General features: G+C 41.1%; 1 protein-coding gene and 1 long non-coding RNA gene across 3 annotated transcripts in view; one reads left to right on the top strand and one right to left on the bottom strand.

Moving 5' to 3' along the window:
- LOC124859571 (sorbin and SH3 domain-containing protein 1) overlaps positions 1 to 25,925 on the top strand; it is a 72,816-nt gene that overhangs the window by 24,810 nt on the left and 22,081 nt on the right. For both annotated transcript variants that reach the window (XM_047352453.1, XM_047352452.1), the window contains exons 8-14: positions 1,895 to 2,028; positions 2,277 to 2,337; positions 7,292 to 7,327; positions 7,423 to 7,525; positions 9,159 to 9,273; positions 11,829 to 11,906; positions 23,821 to 23,870. In XM_047352453.1, coding sequence (XP_047208409.1) covers positions 1,895 to 2,028; positions 2,277 to 2,337; positions 7,292 to 7,327; positions 7,423 to 7,525; positions 9,159 to 9,273; positions 11,829 to 11,906; positions 23,821 to 23,870 — 577 coding nt within the window. The remainder of the gene's footprint in view (positions 1 to 1,894; positions 2,029 to 2,276; positions 2,338 to 7,291; positions 7,328 to 7,422; positions 7,526 to 9,158; positions 9,274 to 11,828; positions 11,907 to 23,820; positions 23,871 to 25,925) is intronic.
- LOC124859572 lies at positions 7,392 to 24,905 on the bottom strand. Its single transcript, XR_007036143.1, has 4 exons — positions 24,796 to 24,905; positions 11,745 to 11,818; positions 11,410 to 11,601; positions 7,392 to 7,530 (listed from the first exon to the last, which is right to left on the bottom strand). It is a non-coding gene; the product is annotated as an uncharacterized LOC124859572 (long non-coding RNA).

Raw genomic sequence — 25,925 nt, 5'->3', positions numbered from 1 at the left:
CAGGCCCTATATAACTCCTGCATAGCTGCAAACATATAAATATCTGCAGGTCCTACAATCATGCTTAATTTGTTCTCCCAGGGCAACAGTTTGGACTTGTGTCGACGGCCATTTAATTATAGTTGTTCTTATAAATCTATATTATTGCACCATTTTATTTTGGATAAATACATGGGTGGGACTCTTTAGTCTAATTATGTTACAAATTTAGTTCCTAACTAAAAACATAAATAAAGAAAACTGTTTTTCATGAGAAGTTCTGTTTGGGCATGGTTGACTGAAAAAGTATGTGAAATATTAAGGAACCAGTTTAACTGTATGGTATTAATCCAGTTTGCTGCTTTTGTTTTTGCATCATTCTAAGAGCATTTTGTTCACAGCAGGAAATGCAAACACCTAATACCTTTAATGATCTCAGGATTATCTCTGTAACACTCAAGACCTTTAGTATCACTTTGACTGATTTTGTTTTTTGGGGTTAAGATCCGATCTCAATATTTATGCTAATATTTATGATGATTTATGATGCCCAGAACTCTCACTTAAACCATTGGTGCTGTTTTTGGTCCTGGAGTTTCTGGTAATTTTGATCATTATAGTTTAAAGTGAATTAAAATCCTAAATTCTGTTTCCGGGAAAATTGAAAAGTTTACAAGATAAAAAAAGCAATTTTTATACAGATATGTTCTATTATGACTTACAAAGTCATGAGGAAGACTGCTGACTTGACAGATGTCCAACAGATGGGCATTGACACCCTCCAAAAGGACAGTAAGCTAAAAAATGTCATTGCTAAAGAAAATGGCTGTTTACAGAGTGATGTACTGAAGCATATTTACAGAACATTGAGTGGAAGGAAAAAGTGTGGTAGAAAAAAGATGTTCAAGCAACAGGGTAAACTGTAGCCTTGATAGGATTGTCAAGAAGGTCTTTCCTAAACCATATAAAGAAGCTATGGGGCATCGTCAGGAGGAAGATTAGAGACACCAGAACCAACAATTTAGATGAGCTGAAAGCTGCTATTAAAGCAAGCTAGGCTTCCTGGACACATCCACAGAGCCACAGGTTTACCCCCTCCATGCTTCGCTGCATTAATGCAGTAATTCATACAAAGGGGGCCAGACCAGGTACTGAGTGAAGACACGGTATGGCCAGAAACTGAATTTTATTTGCTCAGACTGAATCTATATTTGCATAATTTGAAATTTAATTAATTGGTTTGAAAAATGTATTTCACTAAACTGAAACAGCATTGAATAGTCAGTCATTTTCTACCGCTTATTCCATAGTGGGTTGTGGGGGAGCTGGTGCCTATCTCCAGCAGTCTATGGGCGAGAGGCGGGGTACACCCTGGACAGGTTGCCAGTCCATCGCAGGGCAACACACAAACAACCATGCACACACTCATTCATACACCTAAGGGCAATTTAGAGTGACCAATTAACCTAACAGGCATGTCTTTGGACTGTGGGAGGAAGCCGGAGTACCCGGTGAGAACCCACACATGCACGGGGAGAACATGCAAACTCCATGCAGAAAGACCCCAGGCTGGGAATTGAACCCAGGACCTTCTTGCTGCAAGGCAACAGTGCTACCAACTGTGCCATCGTGCAGCCCGCATTGAATGGTTTGAAACTGAATTCATTTGTTTTGTATATCTGATATTCGACTACTTTAATTTTTAGTTCTATGATTTCATTTCATTTCCAAAATTCACCGTCAAACTGAATTTTCAATACCACGAAATACATATTCAAAATAAAGAATTCGGTTTAAAACAATAAATTTAGTTTCTATTTAGTGAAATAAAAAAAACTGTTTTCGCACCTTACCGCTCACGTCGTTATAAATGTGTTATTACATGTGTTTTATTACGGTCTGTTGTGCTTTTCAGATCCGACTCCAGAGAAAGACAGAGGCCCTGATCCTAGCTGGGACCCGGTCTCTGACATGGATGGGAAGAGGCTGCGGCTGTCACTGCACTCCCCCGTTCTCCGTCCGATAAGCAAACCCATTGTGCCTGTGCGGGTGAGCAACCACAGCAACTGTCTGATGAAGACAGATTTACTCACTATGGACTGAGAATGACTGTTCTGTTCACAGACATGATGTTTTCTTTCCTCTTCTCTGTATTGTCTAATATTATAATGGACAAAATAGATAAACTGACATATTTCAGCCAATAATCTCTTATTACTAAAGACGATTACTCAGATTGTCATTGTGATATTTATCAAACCTTTAATAGTTCCTCATTTCTTACATTTTAATTTCAGAACACTGAAAAGTCCAAAGACTGGTATAAGACAATGTTCAAACAGATACATAAAATACCCGGTAAGTCCATTTTCCTGAGCTGTAATCATCAGTTTTGTGTCCCTGTTGCCGTCCAACATGTGCATGTGTCCCTCATGTCCTCTGTCTCTCCGTCACTGTGCTCAGAGCCTATTGAGGAAAATCCGTACCGCCCCACCTACATTTTCCCCGAGACCTATGACATTCACATGAAACCAAAAGGTATACGATGGCGGCAGCCGTGGTCTCATTGGCTTTACTAATCTGCAGCTATCTTCAGCTCCGGTTCCTTCAGTCAGTAGAACCTTCCACAGAGTGCTTGAGAAGCTTTAACATTATCTTCACTGGTGTTTGTCCAGACCACAGAGCCACCAGCCACCGTGCCGAGCACATTTGCATTGACTAGACATGGAAACAAGGAATATACTACGTGAAATTGTGGGTGAAAAGACTGATGGTTTATTGTGGTCTAAATGTGGTTGGGGAGGATCAGATGTGCCAAACAAGCCTGACTCTTTAACATTTTTTTTTTGTTGGTTTTTAGTTAAATTTGGACAAAAAAGTGCCGAATTTCATATTTTTTTTAGCCAAACCAAGACTGGACAACCTTAGAAAGCCCTAAGAAAACATGTTTTTGGATACCCACTGTTGGGGTATGGTCCAAGATGATATCTGCAGATTTTTAGATAAGAATTAAGGATAAAATGTAGACACATATTTTGATTTAATTAGGAAGACAAACGAACGTGGTATTATTGCTGAACATTGCAATAATGATATCGACTGTGATTAAACCAGATTTTCCTCAGTCTTGTTTTACTTCTCCATGATCATGATGTTCCCTCCACCCTCTGTGAACTTTAACAGCCCGGTCATTAAAATCGGCATCATTTTTCAGCCAGGTCCCAGTTTTCACGTATCGAGGTTTTAAACAATTATGATTTCAAACCCTCTAAAATGTTCCTCCGTGTCGTTCCGACAGTTTAAAGTCAGTTTATTGAGAGAAGGTCCTGGAGTTTTCCTCAGCTGTGTGGAGCATAGAGTAAAACAGAGCTTTCCCACCCAATTTAACGAGCTGCCTAAACCTAAAACCTGAGGAAATTAGGTTCCTTTTTTTCACAAAATTACATTTTATATTTTTTCATATTCACCTTTTTCCGTTTTAAACATAATCACATAGGTAATGTCCAAAACATTAGTAGATAAATAACCTCGATTTATTGCTATCAGTTTAATGTTTTTGTCAACCTACTCTCAATGAGATTCCAAATAAATAAATAAAATTATATGACTCAGCATATACCTACAAAGCTTGTTCAGTAAACACGCCTCCCACTCTGCTGATCATCTAGTCACAGGTTGAAGCCGATACTAGCTCCCCTCCTCACTGGTCGAAAGAAACTTTATTCTGCTCAGAAAAAGCTCTCTTTAGAGTTATATGAGTTGATCTCTTGCCTCATGAACTAGACTCTGTTTTAAAAGCTTTCAAATATAAAATGTAAGGTACTTCAGAGACCTGAGCCTCAGGAGAGACAGACCTGGAGCAACAGCAACCTCTTTTTACTGCTCGTTTGTACATTTTGTCCGCTCAAATCCATAAATTAATATTTAATGTTTTAGAGTCAATTATTTTGTCCAATTCTATTTGTGTATTCTGCTCCTGGTATCATTTTAAAAACTCACAGAGATATAGCTCTTATCACTGAGGTTGCTCAGTCCTTTTGACCTGCGTTTATTATTATGGTCTGTTAAATCCCCAAAGACTTCATGGTAATGCTCAAGCGCCCATAGAGGCTCAAGATTTCATTTAAAGCAGGAGGACAACCTTTAAAGCAAGTTTTGACTGGTAATTACACACATCTCTTCCCCAAACCAACGGAAATGAGTTGAGAACATCACATGTAAAATAATCTGCATCTCTGTGCAGTCTTATGAAATCTGTATGAAGCATGCTCAAATCTCCAGCTGAAGCACCAGTTGAACGTTTATTACCAACCATGTTTGTAAATGTTTACCATACTTATAATTTTGGCTGTTTAAGTAATGATTTAACTGCGACTGGCTCTTAATTAGTTGATCTGCACAAACACAGACGGTTCATTTTGGTAAAGTTGCTGCACTCTTTTAAATTTTAATTTCTTTTAAACCTTCGCAGATTTGAACCCTTCATTCTTTGTCTTTGTTTCAACATTTTTCCGTTTGTCATTAATCATTTCATTCGTATTTCTAGATGTATTTCTAGATGCTTTTTCTAACAGTTTCGCACTTGTGCATCATTGGATGTAGTGTTTAGTTGTGACCACTAGGTGGTGGTCCCGTCCTGTGGCTGTGGTCTGTTCTCCAGAGAGCTGCAGCTTCACATAACCTTTTCTTTACTTTTCATTATCAATGTTCAGGTTTAAGCACCAGATAGTTTTTTGTATTTTTTTTTTTGTATTTTTTTTTTTGGGAGAAAGATCTAAACGTGGAGAAAGAGGAAAAACTGTTCAAAACTTGTTTCATATTTAAATTCAGTTGTCTGGACATGAACTGTTAAACCTCCATGTGCTGCTGTGACTGATTTATGACACAAAAAATATAATTTTTATTACTCTGAGTACGTGCCACCGTTTTATCCTTCATTACTAATTCAGAGCCCTGCTTCGCAAAGCTGCTCAGATCCTTTTTTTTTTAGCTCAGTAATGGTTTCCTGTAAGAGCTTTGATTTGACACTCTCACTGTGTCGGTGAACCTGTGACGCTGGACCTAATCGAAGGTTTTTCTCAGCAGGAGCTAAGAAAAACATTAAACCTTAATGTATTTTGAATTATTTAGAGGTTTTGAGTGCATTCTGTTTTTGATGTATTTCTTGCTTAAAATCAAACAGCAGAGACAAACAGAAAAACAGTTTCACTGACAAATCTGCATTCACTCGTCACTTGGCATAGCAGCCATTTTATTTTGTAGCTTTATTGGTTATTTTGAGCTGTTCTATTAGTGGGGTGGAGCGATTATACAACAACATCTTTAAAGTGTTTATGAACAAAAATTGGCCTGGCACGTCTGAATTTATTGTAGCATTTCTCTATGTTGAAAAAAAACATACAGCCTCGAACATATAAACACACACCCCAGTTACTAACACACACACACTTATATTTGGTTAAATGCAGCCATCACCAATCTTCTCTTGTTTTGATTCTGGCTCGTATTTGACCACCCTGGCAGAATCGGTAACGTTCATTTAAGTCGAATGGTCTCCTGACACTGACCCGACTGTTTAGCAGATTTTCAGTAGGGTTCAGGTTCTGGCCCTACCAGAAGCTTTATCCATCCCAAACCAGTTTGGTTCTGTGTTTGGGACCATTGTTCTGTCAGGACGTCCAACAGTCTAGCTGTTGATTTGAGGTGAAGTTTAGAAACTTCGAGGTTGTTCTTTCTTTCATTATTCCATTTACCTTGTGCAATGCATCACTACCACTTACAGTGAAACAACCCCACAGCATTATGCCTCCAACGCCATGCTTTACAGTGGGAACAGTGTTCTTAGGTTTGAAAGCCTCACCCTCACTCCTTCAAACATAGTCCCTGTGGTCGTGGTGAAACATTATGACTATAAAACCTTTCTCATTTTATTTGTCAATGTGGACAAGTCTTCAAGAGCTATGGTCCTGCAACTTTTGGATGCATCCCTTCTCAAACATTCCTGAATCAAATGGCTTAATACCCTCCTCAACATGTCATTCAGCTCTGCAGAAGCAATGTTACAAGCCATTTATTTGATTCAGGGGTGTTGGAAAGGTCTAAAAGACCAAATCTAGGCACCACTGATCTTAAAGGTGTTGATTTTGGAGCAGCGGCTTATTTCTTGGTCCATCACCCTCTCGGCTCACATTAATGTTACACTCACTTCACTGTGGGTAAAGTGATGCCAGTAGTTCCCAGTTAATGGCAGGTTTGAGCCTTGGTTGTTCCTCAGTTGTTCCTGAACATCCTCAACAACTTATTTACATCTGTAGTTGACTGTTTGGCTAAGTTGACTGAAACTGGACACAACTAGGTGTTCAGACGAGAAGTAAACCTCAAACACGGATCTGGTTTTGGAGGGGATGAAGCCAGCAAACATTAAGCTTCTGGAATGGTCCTGCTCAAATCCTGACCTCAACCCTGTTGAAAATGTATGAACTATGCTGAAGAGCCGAGTCATGAAACCAAACACTAAATGGACTTGACTAATTCTGCCAGGAAGAGTGGTCAAATATCCTGAAAACTGTACGTCAGAAACTTGCTGGTGACCGAAGCAGTGCTAAATCTGTTATTGAACAATGTTTGAGTTTTTATCTACAACCTTTTTCTCCAGACAAAAAACAAATAAAAACACAAGCAGCAGGACCAGAACTATAAAGAAAAATGATGATGACAAAGATGTTGGAAGGAGATGAAATCAGACAAATGTTGTATAAATATGTGTACAAAGCACATCCTGATGAGAATCCTGTTACTGTTTATCAAAAAAGCTAATAAATACAGTTCCTTTAAAAACAAAAGAAGCCAACATGTTTTTCTGTTTAATGCAAAATATAAATATCTGGGTAAGAAATGAAATTAAAGATGTAGGAGATCCGACATCATGACTCCACGACTTCATTAGCTGATTAATTTTACAATAAATTTAGTTGACTAAAACTAAAATAACTTCAGATGACTTAATTGTGACTGAAACCAAATTAAAATAAGCTGCTAAAATGAACATTGGGTTAAGATGCATATTACTGGGTGTATATGTATAGTTTTGACCCTGTGTGGATCAGTGAAATCAACAATAAATGTATTACTGTGTATTCAGTCCTGGTTTTTGTTGTAGAGGTATTCCAGCCTGAAAAAACTGTTTAAATTAATCAACAGAAGACAGAAATGTATGCGATATTCAAGTTTATTATTAGTGCATCAAAACGTCTTGCTCCAAATTTTATTATTATAACAAATGCAGCTCCTTTTTCTTCTTCTGCTATTTCAGATTATGGTCCCACCCACTTTGGTTACCTGGAAGATGGTGAGTTTTGGAAACTCTGCTTGCAGAGATCCATCCAAAGTGACAGTCATGCTTGTCATGTCGAGGACTTTCTGTGATCTGTGCCTGTTTTACAGGAAAAACTGTGCCGCGCTCTAAAAGCGATGACCTGGTTGATTCAAGAGGGAGACTGATGCCGATGCCAACACGGTCCTCTTCCCTCAAACCATCTGCCAGAAGGTCAGCTTTTAGGGAGAGAAAGTAGATCTTCTGTCATCTAATCACATGGAATTAAACTATGTCTCCAGTTCTGGTCAAACATTTACATACGTTCATTGTCAGCATGAATGTCGTGATTCCTGAGCTATTTTTGATGCATTTGCAGTCTCTTAGCGTGGAATACAACAAACAACTGCAATCGTGCACCCGGATGAATTTGTTAAAAATTGATCTGAGCCACAGAGGTTTGAAATTGCACATACCATGCTCATACATTTTAGCCTGTTTTTCCACCCCAGAACTAGTTCTGGTGTGTGTTTGGGATCATTGTCCTGCTGGAACAATCAGCTGTGTTAACCATCTAGCTGTTGTCTGAGAAACATGCAAAGGTAGTTCTCCTATTTAATTATTCCATTTATGCAATGCACCAGAACTTAAAACGACCCCAAGCATGATGCTGCCACCATTATTGGTTGATAGTTTTTAGTTATAAAAGCTTTTCTTTGTAAGACAACTCAATTCCTGTATCGTCTGGCCAAAACCTTCCAACAGATGACATTTGACCTGTCCATGTGGGCAGATTTCAGTTCAGTTTGAAGGTGTTGACTTTGGAGTGGTGGCTTATTTGGTTGGTAATTTCTCAGTCCAATAAGATATTAAACTGGCTTCTCTGTGGACAGGGAGACTTGCATTCCAGCAGATATCATTTTGTGGTAGGCGTGAGCTTTAGTGGTACCTGGGTTGTTTTTAAACATCCTTTATCGACTGGGGGTAAAAATGTGTCTCAGATGGCTGAAACTTGGACTTGAGTGGCGTGAGTCATTGAACATTGAAAATAACAGTACCAAATTTGCCAAAAAAGCGGTGAAATATCCTGCCAGAATTATGTCAGAAGCTTGTTGATGACTACAAAGAATGTGTCTTCAAAGAACAGCTTCATAAGGGACATGAAACCAAATATCATTGAACGTTTTTTTATGTATTTGAGCCAGTATGTATATATTTGAGCCTGTGTGGATTAGAGAAAAATCCATAAAATCCAGAGCTGCGTATTTTTAACTCTGGAATCAGTCTGCAGAGCAGCCACATATGTCAGCAGCAGTAAAACAGGATGATCTGCTCTCAAACAACTGAATGATGGAGTGATGAAGGTTCCCACAGAAGCTGCAGAGGACACGTTGAGGACTGACCTTCCTCCAACCTCAGGGCTGCCGTGTTTATGAACATTGACATTTCCAGGTGTACTGAGTAATGACGCTTCATTGCTGCAGGAAATGTCTTTAAAATATAATTGTTTTTGTATTTTTGATTAGTGTTTCTCCTATAATGTCTGAATGATGAGTTTAAAACCACTTGTCCATTGAGAAAGTCTCTCAGGAAAAGCTGTTTTTTCTCACTGGGTCCAGTCTTGGTTCCGAAATTAAATCACAGCTCAGCCTAAAACGTGAATTGGATTTTCTGTCATAACATTAGAGGAGGAAGCAGACATTTAAACGTCATATTTTTAACGAGGGAAAAAAAAACAAAAAAACATCTCAGTTCATGCTGGTTGCCGTGGAGACAACTGAATGAGGATTGGTTCTCTTCGATCCCACCCCCCACCCCCCGCCCACCCCCCACTCAGGCTTCACTGACGCCTGGCTCTCCTCCACAGGAACGAGTGGGAGCCCCCGGATAAAAAGGTGGACACCAGGAAGTACCGCGCCGAGCCCAGGAGCATCTTCGAGTACGAGCCGGGGAAGTCGTCGGTGCTGAAGCTGGAGAGAACGGTACGCTGGCCGCCTCACTGTCTCACCCTCTCCCTCTCTCTCTCTCTTTCTGTGTTTGTGTCGTCTGAGCTGCGTCCCCCCTCACTGCACCCAACATCCAACCCTCCCGTTCACTGCCACCTCTGCATCCAAGCTGCTCCATCCATCACTAACAGCTCGGAAGGCGACGCGTTAGCCGCAACGTTCCTGAAGGGTATCCTGTTACAGGTACAGCCGATCCTGCTTGGAAGCGAACAGGGAGTACGTATCACTTACGAGGATAGCCATTGTCTTCCTGCCATCAGTTTAAGATTACTGGACTGGATCAGCTCCCTGACCAAAAACATGGACCTGGTTTGTCCTCCTTGAAGGAAGTGAAATTCTCTCTATTCACAGTTGCTTCACCTTTTAATCTGGTGGTTCTCTGTGAATCTGTAAATATTCTGCGTCCTTGGCACCTATCTGCAGCGATTCAACTTCAAATATTTGTGGTCTTTATGTAATCCTTTTGTACACACATAAAAGGTTCATTATTGTGACACAGTAGATGCATGCTTATGTAATCACTGCCATGCTGGGTTACTAAGCTAGCTGATCCCAGTACCAACCACTGTACCCATTAGAGTTCGCTCCAGTTTGCCTGTAAATTAATGAACTCAGCTGTTTTTCAATTACAAGCTCAATGTCATTCATACTCCATGTTAGGCTCATTATTTTTACTCTGTGATGCTTAAAGTTTTACTTGAAACAATAGAGGGTTTTGCAGAAGGATTTAACTTTTCATTTTCTGTCTGTAAAACCACAAACTTCAACGTATTTCATCTGAGAGGCCCACACAAAGTAGTGCATAGTTGTTAAGTAGAAAGAAAAGGATGCATGGTTTTCATGTTACAGATTCTCAGTAGGATTTATTTCTGGACTTTAACTGGACCATCCTAATCCATTATGCTGTAGCTCTGGCTGTATGTTTAGGGTAATTCTCCTGCAGGAAGGTGAACCTTTACCCCATTCTCAAGTCTTCTGCAGGCTCTAACAGTTTTTCTTCCAGTATTTCCACGGATTTATTTCCCTCTAACTTCCTTTTAACTGACCAACTTCCTGCACAAGAAAGGCATCTCTACAGCATGATGCTGCCACCACCATGTTTTACTATGGAGCTGGTGTGTGTTGGTTGCTGTGCATCGTTAGCTGGTCATACTTTGCATTTTTGCATTTTAGTTTAAATGTTTAGCTTTGCTCTTATCTGACCAGAGCACCTTTTTCAACATGTCTGCTGTGTAACCTACATGACTGGTCACAAATTTTAAATTGAACCTTTTATGATCTTTCTACACTGGATTTGTGGAGAGCCTTTTAATGTATGTCCTGTTGATCTGACCTGTGGATCTCTGCAGTTCCTCCAGAGTTACCACTTGGCTGCTTCTCTAAATAATCTTTTCCTTGCCAGGCCTCTCAGTTTAGGAAGACATGTCTTTTTAGGTTTGGAGTTGTGCCATACTTTCTCCATTTTCAGATGATTGAACAGGGTTTGTTCTCTAACATTCTCTGACATACCTCTGAGGGACCGTCCATATGGACTTATATGAAGAATAAATTACACACAGCTGGACTACATTTAGTTGGCTTCTGAAGTTGCCCTAGACTTTATTTAGGAGTAAGAAGAGTAAAGGTTGCAGAATGCAAATGCACACCACACCTTTTAGCTTTTTATTTGTAAGACATTTTCATAACTATGAATCATTTTCACTTCATAAGTATGCACTACTTGGGGTAGGTCTATCACATAAAATCCCAATAAAATACAATGAGGTTTGTGGTTTTAACGTGACAAAACACGAAGGGATATGAATACTTTCTGCAAGGCCCTGTATGCTGATGCCCTGCGCCTTTTACAACATCAAAAACAGGACTGACCACCAGGGAAAATGTGTGTTTGATCCGGTTTATCCTCAATCCCCCAACCTCCTGGGACACTAGTGCCAGGTGTGAACAGGGCCCAAGCTTCTTTGTTTTTTAAAATGTGCACCACATTCACATAAATACTAAGCAAAAGGCAGCAGCTGTTAAGCTTAAATCGGCACAAAGCCTGGAAACACCCAGATCTCTGCAACTCATTTATGTTTTATTCTGCAAAAAGTTTTATGAAGCCAAACTTACTAGCTGGACAGTTGCTCGGCTGGACGTTATGGTGTGAAGAGGACAGATGGGATATCACATACTAATTAGTGTAAAAGGCAGGTTTAGTTTCTCTTGAGTTGATCTTTACTCCATGTTTCCCTCTTTTCAAGTCTTTATGCTGCGTGATGCTTATCAGCTGCTGCCTGTTCTGATGCATCACTCCTCTCATCTCTTTTCAAGTAAAGAAAACAATATTTGATTAAAAACATCAAACTGTTTCAGGAAGAGTTTTGAAAAACAAAGGATGTCATTTCATAAATCACACATCATTAGGTATCTGCTTTCACCTGCGAGATGTCTGATTGGCTCTTTACCTTGTCGTATATAAGCTGCGCTGTCTGAACTGTCTTCTCTTTGTCTTTCTCCTCCTCCCGCTGTCGCCATGCCCCTATACTCAGGATGTAAGTCCAGAAGATGTAGATTTAGAGAATGAGCCTTGGTATAAGTTCTTTTCAGAGATGGAGTTTGACAAAAGGGTAAGTGGTCGCTGTCTTCACAACGACAGCATCTCGTCATGTGCTGCATGTCATGTAACATCCATGTTGAAGTAATGTCTAAACAAGCTGTGTCTGTCTGTGAGGTCTGACTCTGTTTCCTCTCCCACCCTCACTGTGATTCTCTAAGTGGAAGATTAAGGTGTGTGCTTGTCATGTGCCTCATCAATGTGGATCAGTGAGATCAAATATGGAATATCAGCCTCTAGTCAATAATAACACTTGTGTAATGATACACAATTGTGTACCCAATTATTTGTTAACTATGGTCTTTTCCTATCCTGTATAAAAGTCCTCATTAGAGGATGAAATTGTCTGCCTTTTTCTCTGCAAGATTTTGCTACCTCAACAAAAGATGATTTTATTTAAGAATATTTAGTGCCGGGGTGCCAATAAGTGTGGCTTCCTTGATGCATATAGTCACATATGAAGTAAAATTTCACATCACTTCATGCATCTTGTTGTCCTTCTCCAATTTCAACTCAAACAGCTAAATAAGATGTTGCCTTCTTTGGTGTTAAAAACGTTTGACTAAATCTGTTTTTGCCGTCCTCTGCATTTTATTTGTTTCTGAGTCTGGGGAAGGAAGGACAGTCAGCAGAGGCAATAAACAACTGTCTGGCCACTCAAAAATAACAATACTTGTTGTAAGAATTATTTAACAAACTGATTGGCTAAAATAATAAAAATGATATATATGACACTCATTTGTTGTTCTGATATTTATGCATCAACTTGACCGGGAATATAGAATGAATAAACCTACTATGTTAGTGCTTTAATGTAAAAAAGGCTTATTGTCCAAAATTTTATCCTGTTTGGCATTCAGCTCTTTATAAAGTAAAAGAAGTATTGAAGCTCGTGTAAGCTGGTTAATTAGTCAGGCTATCTGCTCCAGAGCCTACAGTCTGCTTCTTTACAGACAGCCCCTAGCTTGCAAAATGCAGTTTTAAAGTGTTACCTTGTTAAGCGTGATCAGGGCGCTCTTCTAGTTTTAGTACGACTAAATATATTTTCAAACAGCTGAATTTGTCATTCCTGAAACTAAGAGTTTTTTTGTTCTCCTGTTGGTGTACATCCAGCCAAAAGTGTGGAAGCAGCTTCTGTCGTGGTATGACATTTTGGTGTTTGCTTTTGGTTTTGTGTTTTTGTTTACCTTGTTAGCTAGATGTTTCTTATTTGTGTTTTGTATTCATGTCTGTTGTAGTTTTCTGCTTTGGTTATCTTCTGCCCCCCAGTGTGCTCTCCTCGCTCCTAGTTTCCTTGGCGTCGCTTTCCTGTTTTCTTAGAAGGGTTTCCTTATTATGATTATTATTATTTATCAGAGTTCTCTGGCACTCTCTTATTTATTAGTTTCCTTTTTTTTACTACTCTCGTCATTTGTTTTCCCCTTTTAGTTATTACTTGGTTTAAGTTCCCTTTATTCTCCTATTCTTCTTAGCTTTGTTCCCCTAGTTCATCCTTGTTCTCCAGCCTCTCCTCTATAGGTTAGCTTTAATTATTGTTAATTATTGTTTTATTCTAGTCCTCGTTTCCTCTGCTTCATTCTTAGTTTTATTCTATCAGTGTTGGTTTGAGTTTGTTCACTTTTGTAGTCGGGGTTTCCTCATGGTTTCTGTTTTATTAAGTTCTTAGGTTCTTGTGTTCCCTCCAGTTTCTCAGTTTCCTTCAGTTCATGTTTATCCTTGATTCTTATGCTTTATTTTCATCTTGGTTTATAGTTTCATTTAGGTTTGCTTACTCTCCTGTCTTTAGTCCCTTTCCTCATGCTTTGGTTTCATGAGGTTCACCTGCTCCCTCTGCCTCCCTGCCTCCTTGTCTCACCTGTTCTTAGTTCCTTTGATTACCTGTCTTTGTTCTCCCTCTGTATATCAGTTGGTTTTGTTTCATTACCCTTTGCTGGTTCCTTCGCTCACACTTGCTACCCTTGTTCATGCCATATTCCTGCAGTGTTGCAGCTTCGTAGGTTTTTGGATTCCGGTTCTGTGTTGTACCTGCAGTGACTTTGTTACGTTTTTTGATCCTTCAAATAAAATAAGGATTTATTTAAGATGCTGCTTCCAAGCTCTTGTCTGCGCTTCGGTCCACCCCAAAACCCCACTGTGACAGCTTCAAGTTTTTTTTAATGCCTTCTGTAAAAACCAGCATAACTGAGGAAACTTCTGTGGATTTTGGGATGTGTTTACTTAATGATTAGTCTTTGCTTTCACTGATATGCACCATTTCCTCAATTAATTATTAAGTTACTGTCACACTGTTTTCTAGCTTGTTATGTAAACTGACATTTTAAAGAATACGCATTATGTGGGACTAAACTAAAGGAAATTGAGGAAACATCATGTCCTGTCCTGTCTTTGATGTTTTATATGTTGCTTCTCATGCACTTCCGTTCTTCCGTTCTGAATAGTTCATGTATACTAAGATCAATGGTGTGGAATTCACAGTGTTCTGCTTTGTCATGACCTGGTACTTCACTTTTATGTGACGTCAAAGTCTATTTTTTTCATTTTAAAGGATCAGCTGACAATCCAGGAATGAAATTTCAGTGTTCGTTGAGTGCCCCATATGGTTGGATATTGATTAGCTGAATGAGTCAGGCAGCAGAGGAGGACACCTGTTTCACTTTTAGCTGTAGTCATTAAGCTTCCCAAGATGAGATTTAGTGATGTTTTTGGGTCATTGATGCAATATTTCAAGAGGTAGTCACCTGAAATGGTTTTTACTTCACAGGTGTGCCCTGTCAGGTTTGATAAGTGGGATTTCAAGCCCTATAAATGGGGTTGGGACCATCAGTTGTGTTGTGTAGGAGGTGGATACAGTACACAGCTGATAGTCCTACTGAATAGACTGTTAGAATTTGTATTATGGCAAGAAAAAAGCAGCTAAGTAAAGAAAAACGAGTGGCCATCATTACTTTAAGAAATGAAGGTCTGTCAGTCTGAACAATTGGGAAAACTTTGAAAGTGTCCCCAAGTACAGTCGCAAAAACCATCAAGCGCTACAAAGAAACTGGCTCACATGAGGACCGCCCCAGGAAAGGAAGACCAAGAGTCACCTCTGCTGCGGACGATAAGTTCATCCGAGTCACCAGCCTCAGAAATCGCAAGTTAAGAGCAGCTCAGATTAGAGAACAGGTCAATGCCACACAGAGTTCTAGCAGCAGACACATCTCTAGAACAACTGTTAAGAGGAGACTGTGTGAATCAGGCCTTCGTGGTGAAATAGCTGCTAGGAAACCACTGCTGAGGACAGGCAACAAGCAGAAGAGACTTGTTTGGGCTAAAGAACACAAGGAATGGACATTAGACCAGTGGAAATCTATGCTTTGGTCTGATGAGTCCAAGTTTGAGATCTTTGGTTCCAACCACCGTGTCTTTGTGCGGCGCAGAAGAGGTGAACGGATGGACTCTACATGCCTGGTTCCCACTGTGAAGCATGGAGGAGGAGGTGTGATGGTGTGGGGGTGCTTTGCTGGTGACACTGTTGGGGATTTATTCAAAATTGAAGGCACACTGAACCAGCATGGCTACCACAGCATCTTGCAGCGGCATGCTATTCCATCCGGTTTGCATTTAGTTGGACCATCATTTATTTTTCAACAGGACAATGACCCCAAATACACCTCCAGGCTGTGTAAGGGCTATTTAACCAAGAAGGAGAGTGATGGGGTGCTGCGCCAGATGACCTGGCCTCCACAGTCACCGGACCTGAACCCAATCGAGATGGTTTGGGTTGAGTTGGTCCGCCGAGTGAAGGCAAAAGGGCCAACAAGTGCTAAGCATCTCTGGGAACTCCTTCAAGACTGTTGGAAAACCATTTCAGGTGACTACCTCTTGAAGCACATCAACAGAATACCAAGAGTGTGCAGAGCAGTAATCAAAGCAAAAGGTGGCTACTTTGAAGAACCTAGAATATAAGACATATTTTCAGTTGTTTCACACTTTTGTGTTCAGTATATAATTCCACATGTGTTAATTCATAGTTTTGATGCATTCAGTGTGAAGCTACAATATTCATAGTCATGAAAATAAAGACAACTCTTTGAATGAGAAGGTGTGTCCAAACTTTTGGTCTGTACTGTACGTGCACCATAGACGCAGTGCTCATGTGGTGGGATCTGTTGCAGGCTTGTATATTAATCAACTTACGAGTGCTATGAGGTTAAATGCGTAGGAAGGCAATGTGAAAAAGTTATTTTACTATTTCACAGATTCTTCTAAGGCTATTGAAATAAAGGCTGATACACAATAGTGTGACTTGGGTTATATATAGACATCGATGCTACAAGAAAAAAAATACCAAAAACAAACGTATAAGTTTAGTAAAACCATATTCTGTTAAGTGTCTTTTATACGTATGCAGTAGTCATCTTTATGTTGTTACAACAATGAAATGAGGATCTTTTTGTACAAATGTGATCTTACTTCTAAACTTTTGCCCTGTAGTCTATTATGAGCATGAGGTCTGGATCAGATGATTCATTCAGAAGTCACTTCTCACTCTGCCTAAGCATCAGGCTCCAGGGTAATCCTGCCTGCTGTGGAGTCTGTTATATTTTCTAAAATATCCATATGGTGCAGGTCTGAAGCAGAGTTGTGACACATACATACCTCAGGCCTTCTTTGGTACCAGACGGTAGCGGCTTTGGCTGCCCAGAAACAGATGTTGATTCTGCTCGCTGTGTTACTCAGAGCAGCCCTGCCACGCCCCAGATCATGCAAGGCAGCACCACTGGCTACGACATGAGCTCATGTTCCAGCATCGTCCAGACACTCCTGTTTGAGGTTAGCAGGAGGTCCAGGAGGCTCAGTCCTAGAGGCAGCAGGCAGACTGTTTCACTGCTGTCTGGATGTGTGCTGGATGAGCTTGGCTTGATGACTGGCTCCTGTTTAATGTCAAAGTCACTTCTAAAGCTGCACCTGGTATGTGCGGTATTTGACCTTAAGGCCCAACCAGACACCATGGCTAACTGGAACTTGATTGACAAATCAGTAGTCGTTTGTTATTAGCAAAGCAGAAGTATCGGTCAAAGTCTGTAAAAATCAAGGTGCTCAAAGGATACGCAAAGAGCCGTCACAGCCAACACAGACACATTTTCTGTCTGGTGAACCATTTCTATGTTAAATTGTCCGCTGAAAGACACAGAGATGACCCATTTTCTGGGAGACTACCTGATTTTTATTTAAAATGCTCTGGTATTAAAAAAAGTTAATGATGCCATACAAAAGTTAATGATGTTTACATTTGTGAGGGTAGGGCAGAAAAGGCTTTTTTCCTGGCATGCCTAATTGACGTGTAGATTGCGTCTACACATCTCATCTAACCTCGTTTTTTACAGTTTGACCTGTTTTAATTATTGGTATATGACTGTTAATCAGAAGAAGCCAAGGTGAAGAACTATTTTCTTGAAACCATTTCTTGACTTTTATAGATTAGCACACATCTTTTTCACATGAATGATGTGCTCTCTTAACTTTCCGATTTTGAGGAGTGACTTGTTGAGATCAGCCTCCGTGTCCCACCATATTTATATGCCAGCGAAACAGGATGTTATGTGTTAATAGTTAAAAGGTCCTAGACATTCTGAGGCCTCAGAAACATTATAAGTGTAAAAATTGTTAGGGTTGCTAATAAGTGTGGCTCCACTGATTAAATTTAAGACTGGATTTGTGTTATTATGCTGTTATTATTCTTTATGCAATAAAGAAATCTTTAGCAGGAGGGGCAAAACTTTTGCAAAGGGCTGTAAATTGATCGTAATGGTCCTCTTTAGTAATACACACATCAGAGGTTTAAAGAGGAGTCTGAAAATACATCCAGTGACAGTTCCACTCAAACACTGGGTCATCGATATACATAGCCAGCCGGAGCTGGATTTCCACACGTATCAATGCTCAGGAAGATCACTTTGGGCCCCCCTACAACCGCCAGAGTGTCTCCATCTGTGGAGCATATGCTGACGTGAGGGCTGTTGCCACCCTGTCTCAGCGCTGAGTTACACAGAGACCCCCCAGTCCTGCTGCCACCTGATGTATTCTAAAGGGGGCAACACTAAAAGCCTGCCAGCTCATTGCGCTCTCATATTTAACCTCTCTTATACACTTAACCTTTACCTTTAAGCATTTAGTGGAGGGACAATGAGCTCCACAGTGGGCCCCTCACACTGGGCTGAGCAGTTTGTGTTCATAAGAACACATCAACACAAATAAGGTTCTGGAAAGAATGGGATTCATGTTACAATGGCCTACTCATGGTGACTATTTTGACTATGAAACCCGCATAGTGGAGTCTGCGCTGTGGGTAGCTTCGGGCACCTGTTAGGAAACATGCACATACACTTCTGCAGAGTTGTTGTCAACTGTGTTCCTTAGATACCTCAGATTGTGTCCATAAACAGGTTTGGACCTTTTTACAAAGCTCTAACCAGTTCCTTTCATCAGATGGTGGTCATTTCATCCTTTCACAATCCCACACTTTTCCCATTTTTGTTTCTTTTTTGAACATGCTTTTATTTGTGCAGGGATTAGGAATGTTTTTAAGTATCTACTGTAAGAAAAATCTGTTTTGTGATTCCTGTAAACAATTATCTTTCTGCATGAAGTCGTTATTGAGGAGTTATTCAAGGGTCATAGTCTTATTTTCTCTAAGTCAGAAAGGACCTCTATTCCACAGGACGTTTCATACCAACTATGTGTCAAATTGTACCCATAGGGGGATGTTTTGTACTGGCTTTGACAGCTGAAGAGTCAAATCAAGTTTCTTTCGTCAGCTGTAAAAACAATTAGGTTACGTGACTCCATTAAATATCTTCCAGCAGGAGATTGCTCAGAGTTATTTTGATCACAATCTCATTTATGGTCGTTTCATACCTGTTTTTTTTTCCAGGTGCATGAAATAGCCTAACACAAAAATAAGGACCTTTTTTAATGTTAACTAGCTTCTTGGCACATTTGTAAGGAAAATATATTCCCCATGGAAAACTTGCTAGATCCTCTCTGCCAATGAGAAACAGCTTATTCTGATCGTTTTTGGTGTTTTCTATCAGATTGGATGATTGAAATTTCAAGAAACAAGTAAACATATTTAACAGCTTGTTTACTTAACAACGAGGTTTCGCACAACTGCAACAGTCTCTCACCTATGTCTCATGATGGTCCCCATCTTGGTCACACACTGCTGTAGGATAACATCCTATTCATCAACCAGTGTTTGTTGCAAGTCAGCCAGTATGGTTGTGCTGGTCACTCTGGTAAATCCAGATGATGATATGGTATTTCAACTGGTTGCAGAATCTCATCTTGATATGTCTCTGCATTGTGATGACCTCAAATGATGAAAAGCTTTGTTTTTTCAATAAGGGAGATGCCGCTCAACACCATAATGCTGCTACCACCAATGCTGTTCCCCTATAGGTACAGCATAGAGTTATCCACATCTTCTTCACACTTTGACCCTATGCTATAGGCAGAATCTGAACTCATTACCGAACATAGTGTTCCTCCCAATGTTCAGGTTCCACTGCACATGCTGCAGACACCACACCAGGCCCTTGATAGTCAGCACCTGGGGTACCAGAAGCTCAAAACAAAAGTCGTAACAAGAAAAAGCTGTTTAGCACTGGCAATGAAGATTGGCCAGTTTTTCACAACCTGCATACTAAAGTCTGCTGGTCAGCGCACGGATGCAAGAGGGTAAAACAGACTTGTATTTTATTTATTTTAAAATTATTGTTTCTAGATAAAATATTCAGAAAATATTATACAATTATATAAAATAACAAGAGAAGTTTGTGCATTTTGTGATTATTTGTGTCTATATCTTTTTAAACTACCAGGAGAGATAACCTGATCCACAGTAGTTGTGTACATGGGGGAGAAATGTTTGTTTATGGCTGAAAATGGAAGCAGGATGGGATGAAACAGCAAACAAATTGGTCCAGAGTTATTTTTATCATTGCTGTATGAATAAAGTGTTGCCATCTCTGCCACTCAACCATTATCTCCTGTTTACTGCGCTAAAAGCTTTACTGGGATTTCCCAGAGTAATATGAGGCTGTGATAACATGGCAGGGTTAGTCTGAAACTGATCCATTTTCCCCCTTTAGATAAAGAAAAGTTCTCATAAACTGACACTAATCAGTCATCTTGTAAATAACCAGATTAAGATTCCATTCCTTTACCCCAGATAAGCCCTCCGTGATTGTTTCCTGTTTTCTTTTCACTGACGCTGTTTGTGTGTGAGCCCAATAACCCGGGGGTGTCAGAGGACGCTCGCTTTTTCCCCCGATAAGAGATGCGAAGGAGGGCATAGAAGACGCGGCAGAGCAAAGGAAGAGCTTTGGATTATTCAGTGACCCTTGGTGTTCTCCAAGTTGCCATGGAACATTTAGCTTTATAAATAGACGCGGCTATAGACCTGCCAGCCTGGTGTTCAGCTCCTACAAAGACAGGCTCTTATTCTCAAAGGTTATTAATGATCATTCTGCCCCGGCAACTAGGTGGAGAGGCATGTTGTGGCGAATGAGCAGTTCAGAATGTTCCCTGTCTGGTGATTGGTGTGGGAAGTGGAGGCTTGGCCGTGTAGCTGGTGAGTGGACGTGGTATTAGTGGCAGGGCCGGGCTGGCTAATGTGGGGGATTGTGCAATCGTATTTGCAAACAACACTTGTGCTCTTATTCATAGAGGCCCGTTATTTTTACCTGCTGTGACGTCCGAAAAGAGGAAAGCAGCAGAAACAGTGGGCTAAAATTAGCTGACTCTAAAGCATTCAAAATGTTGGTGGCTGCTGCTCTGCTCCATGAGGGACCCCCACACCCCCACCCTCCGCGTGTTTTGTTTCTGTTTAAATAACATCTACAATTAATCTCCTTAAACATCTCTGCATTTATGCTCTGAATTATGCAGAGAAATAGTTTCTTCCTTTATGTTTTCCCCTTTTACTTAACTGTATTCCTACATTGACTTGCATAAGTATTCCTACCAGTTGGACTTTTTTACATTTTGTCATATTATAAACTTAAACATAATTTTTATTTACATTTTTACAAATAAAAATGCATGCACTTGTAATTTGTATGCTTTCTTTAAACAGCAGAAGTGAAGCTGGTCAGGGTTGATGGGAAGATGGATGGAGCTAAATGTCGGACAGTTCTGGAAGAAAACCTGTTAGAACAAGGGTGTACAAAGTGTGGCCTGAGGACCCTTTGTGACCCTGAGAATAGTTTTGTGCGGCCCTTGACCACAATTCAAGAATTATGGTGAAATTTTCACTGATTAGAAAATGATGCAGACAAATTAAATCATTTTAAAATGGAAAATGTAAGAGAAAACACATACTATTAATCTTTTATTACCCACATTTTATGCTCTCATTTTAATTGGATAGTAAATAGGATCACAAATATCCAGAAACGTTTAATCGAAAGCAGGCGTCATTTCGTTTCATTTCGTTTCGTTTCATTGTCTTCCGCTTTATCCTAGACCGGATCGCGGGGGCAGCAGACTCAGCAGAGACGCCCAGACGTCCCTCTCCCCAGACACCTCCTCCAGCCCCTCCGGGGGGAGCCCAAGGCGTTCCCAGGCCAGCCGAGAGACATAGTCCCTCCAGCGTGTCCTGGGCCGTCCCCTGAGCCTCCTCCCGGTGGGACGTGCCTGGAACACCTCCCGAGGAAAGCGTCCAGGAGGCATCCGGTATAGATACCTGAACCACCTCAACTGGCTCCTCTCGATGTGGAGGAGCAGCGGCTCTACTCCGAGCTCCTCACCCTATCTCTAAGGGAGTGCCCGGCCACCCTACAGAGGAAGCTCATTTCAGCCAGTTGTATCCGGGATCTCGTTCTTTCGGTCATGACCCAAAGTTCATGGCCATAGGTGAGGGTAGGAACGTAGACCGACCGGTAAATCAAGAGCTTCGCTTTTCGGCTCAGCTCTCTCTTCACCACAACGGACCGGCACAGCGCCCCCATTACTGCGGCAGCCGCACCGATCCGTCTGTCGATCTCCCGCTCCATTTTTCCCTCACTCGTGAACAAGACCCCGAGATACTTAAACTCCTCGACTTGAGGCAGGAACTACCCTCCAACCTGAAGAGGACAAGCCACCTTTTTCCGGTCGAGAACCATGGCCTCGGACTTGGAGGAGCTGATCCTCATCCCAGCCGCTTCACACTCGGCTGCGAACCGCCCCAGTGCATGCTGTAGGTCTTGACTAGAGGGGGCCAGCAGGACCAGGTCATCTGCAAAAAGAAGAGATGAAATCCACTGGTCCCCAAACCAGACCCCCTCCGGCCCTTGGCTTCGCCTAGAAATCCTGTCCATAAAAGTTATGAACAGGACCGGTGAAAAGGGCAGCCCTGCCAGAGTCCAACATGCACCGGGAACACGTCCGACTTAGTGCGGACCAAACTCCTGCTCCGCTTGTACAGAGACTGGATGGCCCCTAATAAAGGGCCCCAGATTCCAAACTCCTGGAGCACCCCCCACAGGGCACCACAAGGGACACAGTCGAATACTTTCTCCAGGTCCACAAAACACAGGTGGACCGGTTTGGCAAACTCCCATAAACCCTTGATTACCCTGTAGAGGGTATAGAGCTGGTCCAGTGTTCCACGGCTGGGATGAAAACCACACTGCTCCTCCTGAAGCCGAGGTTCAACTATCGGCCGGACTCTCATCTCCAATACCCTTGAGCGTACCTATTTATTAAATTTGGCTAAATAAGAGGGATCCATTCCAGATTCTTCTGTACAAAAATCAGGCTACTACATTTCAATAAAATATTGTGTATTTAGCTTATTGGTTTTTAAAATAGAATTGTTCATTTTTCACAACAGAAGACATAAACGTTGCAGCCCGTGACTATTTTCAAATTGACAGCTGTGACCCCCATGGCAAATAGTTTGGACACCCATGTGTTAGAGGCTGTGAAAGACCGGGGCCGAGGTTCACCTTCCAGCAGAGCAATCACCCTAAACCAGACAGCCAGAGCTACAATACATTGTCATGGTTTGTAAGGCCCAGTCGAAGTCCAAACCCAAATCCAGTTGAGAATCTATGGCAGGACTTTAAAACTGATGTTTGAACTGTTTTTGAGCTGGTAGACACAAACCACAAAAGACCTTCAGCTGCAACCACAGGGAAAGGTGGTTCTACCAAGTATTAAATGAGGAGGGCTGAATACAAATGCACACCACACCTTTCAAATTTTTATACATAAAAAGGTTTGAACACCATGCTTCACTTTTCATTTCACTTCTAAATTACACGCTATGTTGTGTTGCTCTATCAGATAAAATCCCAAATAAATACAATGACATTTGTGGTTGTAACATTCCAAAGTGTGAAGGGGTCCAAGGGTAATAGATACTTTTGCAGAGACTGTGTTACCTCTTTCTAGAATAAATATGTTTTACTTTCTCTATTGTGTCACTGAGATCTGGTGTCCATGTTGATACGTGTAATTCAGCCTCCTTGCACCAACAGCCGGTTAATTGTCCCCCTGTCTGCTCCAGTGGTAATGAAAGCGACTCACTATCAGACAAAAGAAGTGGCTTCACTGGGAGACAGCAGCCCATAGGCTGAGCCTGTGACAGCCTCCCCCCCCCCCCTCCCCGCATGGACGCCCCCTGACCGATGCCTGCCCAGCCCTCCCTTCCACTCTTTTCTGCCGCTTGTTTTCTCCCAACTTGCATGCAGACCAAAACACACGCTTACCCCCCGTCCATGCCAAGTCCCGTCCAGCGAAGCTTAGGAACACTCGACACAGAAACACACGGCAGCAAGTGACCGACCGAGAGAAGAGGGGAGAATCTGGCCTTAGTTAAGGCTGCTGCCTGTGTTTCAGCGGGAGGAGATCTTCCTGTGGATTTATCAATGACTTCTTTGTTTGGTTTGTTGCAGAGTGCCCCCTCCTTCAGCCCTCTGGAAACAGCCACCGACCTGCAGCAGTAGTAAGTCAGCACTTCTCCTTCCTATTCCAGCTCTTGTGCTTAAAAATCTTGCTTCATCCCTCCAGTATTAACATGATTATGTGATGAATAAATGTCAGTGAGGGACTTCTAGACTCTGTAGAGCCACAGCAGCGGTGGGGACTCCTGCTCCCTGAGGAGATCCTGTTAATAAGTCAAAAAGCCACCAGAACAGAGTGTCCTCTGTCTGCATTTTGTGTTAGGTTTTTGTTTTCAGGGAGTTGTTGGTCATACTGGGACAGTATGACTCCAATAACGGGGGGAGAGGACAGGAACCTGTGTCACTGGGATAAAGGGAACTCTCCCAGCTGCAGCATGACTTAAAAACTGTTATCGCCCCCTAAATGTGCTGAATAACTGGATTATAAAAGATGTATCCAACTCACATTAAATCAAAATCTTACTCAGCTTTTGATCTTTCTTTTTTGTTTGATGGGACTGACAGCTTCTATTTATGTAGACTGCAATAAAATGCAAGGAATGTAGGGCTCCGGCACAGTAACTGTAGTGAAAATAAACGTCTCCCTGCGTTTCTGCTTTCCATCTGCTGCAGTCATTATGGCATCAGGGACAAGCGTTTCTAAAATAAACCCCAAACCCAGTTTTTTGTTCCATTGATACCTCGTTTGAGAGCTTGAACGAAAGCGTTCTCTGATTAAAGGGCGATGGAAGTTGAAGCACGTAACTGTTTGCAACGGAAACCTTTGCTCATAAACTGACTTCCTTTGAAGGCCCAAATTTATGGCAGGACATCTTGTTTTTGCTTTTTTCTTGCCTCAGCAAAGCAGATTTGGCTGTTAAATCTAAAACATTCTGGAAAGTAAAGGAAATGAAAAGGAAGGCAGAACACCTATTATATAAAGATTCAGATAAAAAGCGTGCAGAAATAATCTGGAATGGTTTGTACCATCATCCTGATGCAGCAGAACCGTAACTCCAGATATAGATGATCCTCTTAGAACCAAACGAAGAGCTGCCTAAGGTTCTCTCTCACGTGTCGGAAGATCAGTAACAACACTGAACAGAAATAGAAAAAGAGCATAAAAGATAGTTTTTAATGTAGAAGAAAAAATTAAATAAAACTTGCACCTTTACAGGTGTCTTCTGTTGTTGCTTTTTCTGTCAGATCATCAAGCTGATTTTTATAGGAGACAAATATGAAATCTAAACCAATAAAAAATGTTTCCAAAAACTAATTTCCTTTATTAAAGGAAAAAAGGTTGTCCAAACCAATATATGAAAATTATAAATTAATTGTTATTAACCATATTTTTTCTAGTTCAGTTTCACTAGTCACACTCAGACCTGTTTACTAGAACCTGTCTGACAACATGAAGTAGGCTAAAGGCTAAATTCCACAACTGATGAGAAACATTTATCATTCTGGGAACGTCTGACTCACGTTTCCCAAAAAAATACCTTAATGACCTTTAGAAAAATATTCCGTGCAATGCGAGAAAGTAGATCTTTTTGGAAGGTGTGCATACTGTCATATCTAGCATAAAGCATTTCAGAGAAAGAACATCATACTAGCAGTCAAACGTAGTGGTGGTATAATAGTCCGGGCCCACTTTGGTGCTTCAGGACCTGGAAAACTTGACTGATGGAACCCAGAATTTTGCTCTCCAACAGAAAATCCTGAAGGAGAAAGTCCTGCCAGCAGTTTGAGACCTTAAACTGAGACAAACTTGGGTTTTCCAGCAGAGGTCCACATCTGAATGACTCAGTGAAGGTCCTTAAGTGGCCTAGTCAAAGTTTGGACTCAAATCCAATTGAGATGCTGTGCTGTGACCTTAAGCAAGCCATTCATGCTCGAAGACCCCCCAATATGGCTGAACTAAAATAATTCTGCAAATAAGAGTGGGTCCCAATTCCTCCACAATGATGGTTTTACTAGAAGCTTCTCAAGAGATTATTTTAAATCTTGCATCAGCCTGCAGCCATAAATCAGCCACAGCAGCATTTATGTGAATTCTTGTTGCACACCCAGAGCTAACATGATGCCAGTGGTGCACATAGTTTTCCTTCCATCTAAGA

This window comes from Girardinichthys multiradiatus, chromosome 22 (genome assembly GCF_021462225.1).
Source record: "Girardinichthys multiradiatus isolate DD_20200921_A chromosome 22, DD_fGirMul_XY1, whole genome shotgun sequence".
Taxonomy (NCBI): Eukaryota; Metazoa; Chordata; class Actinopteri; order Cyprinodontiformes; family Goodeidae; genus Girardinichthys; species Girardinichthys multiradiatus.
Note: the sequence above shows the minus strand (reverse complement) of the source record. Positions and strands in the feature narration are given on the sequence as shown.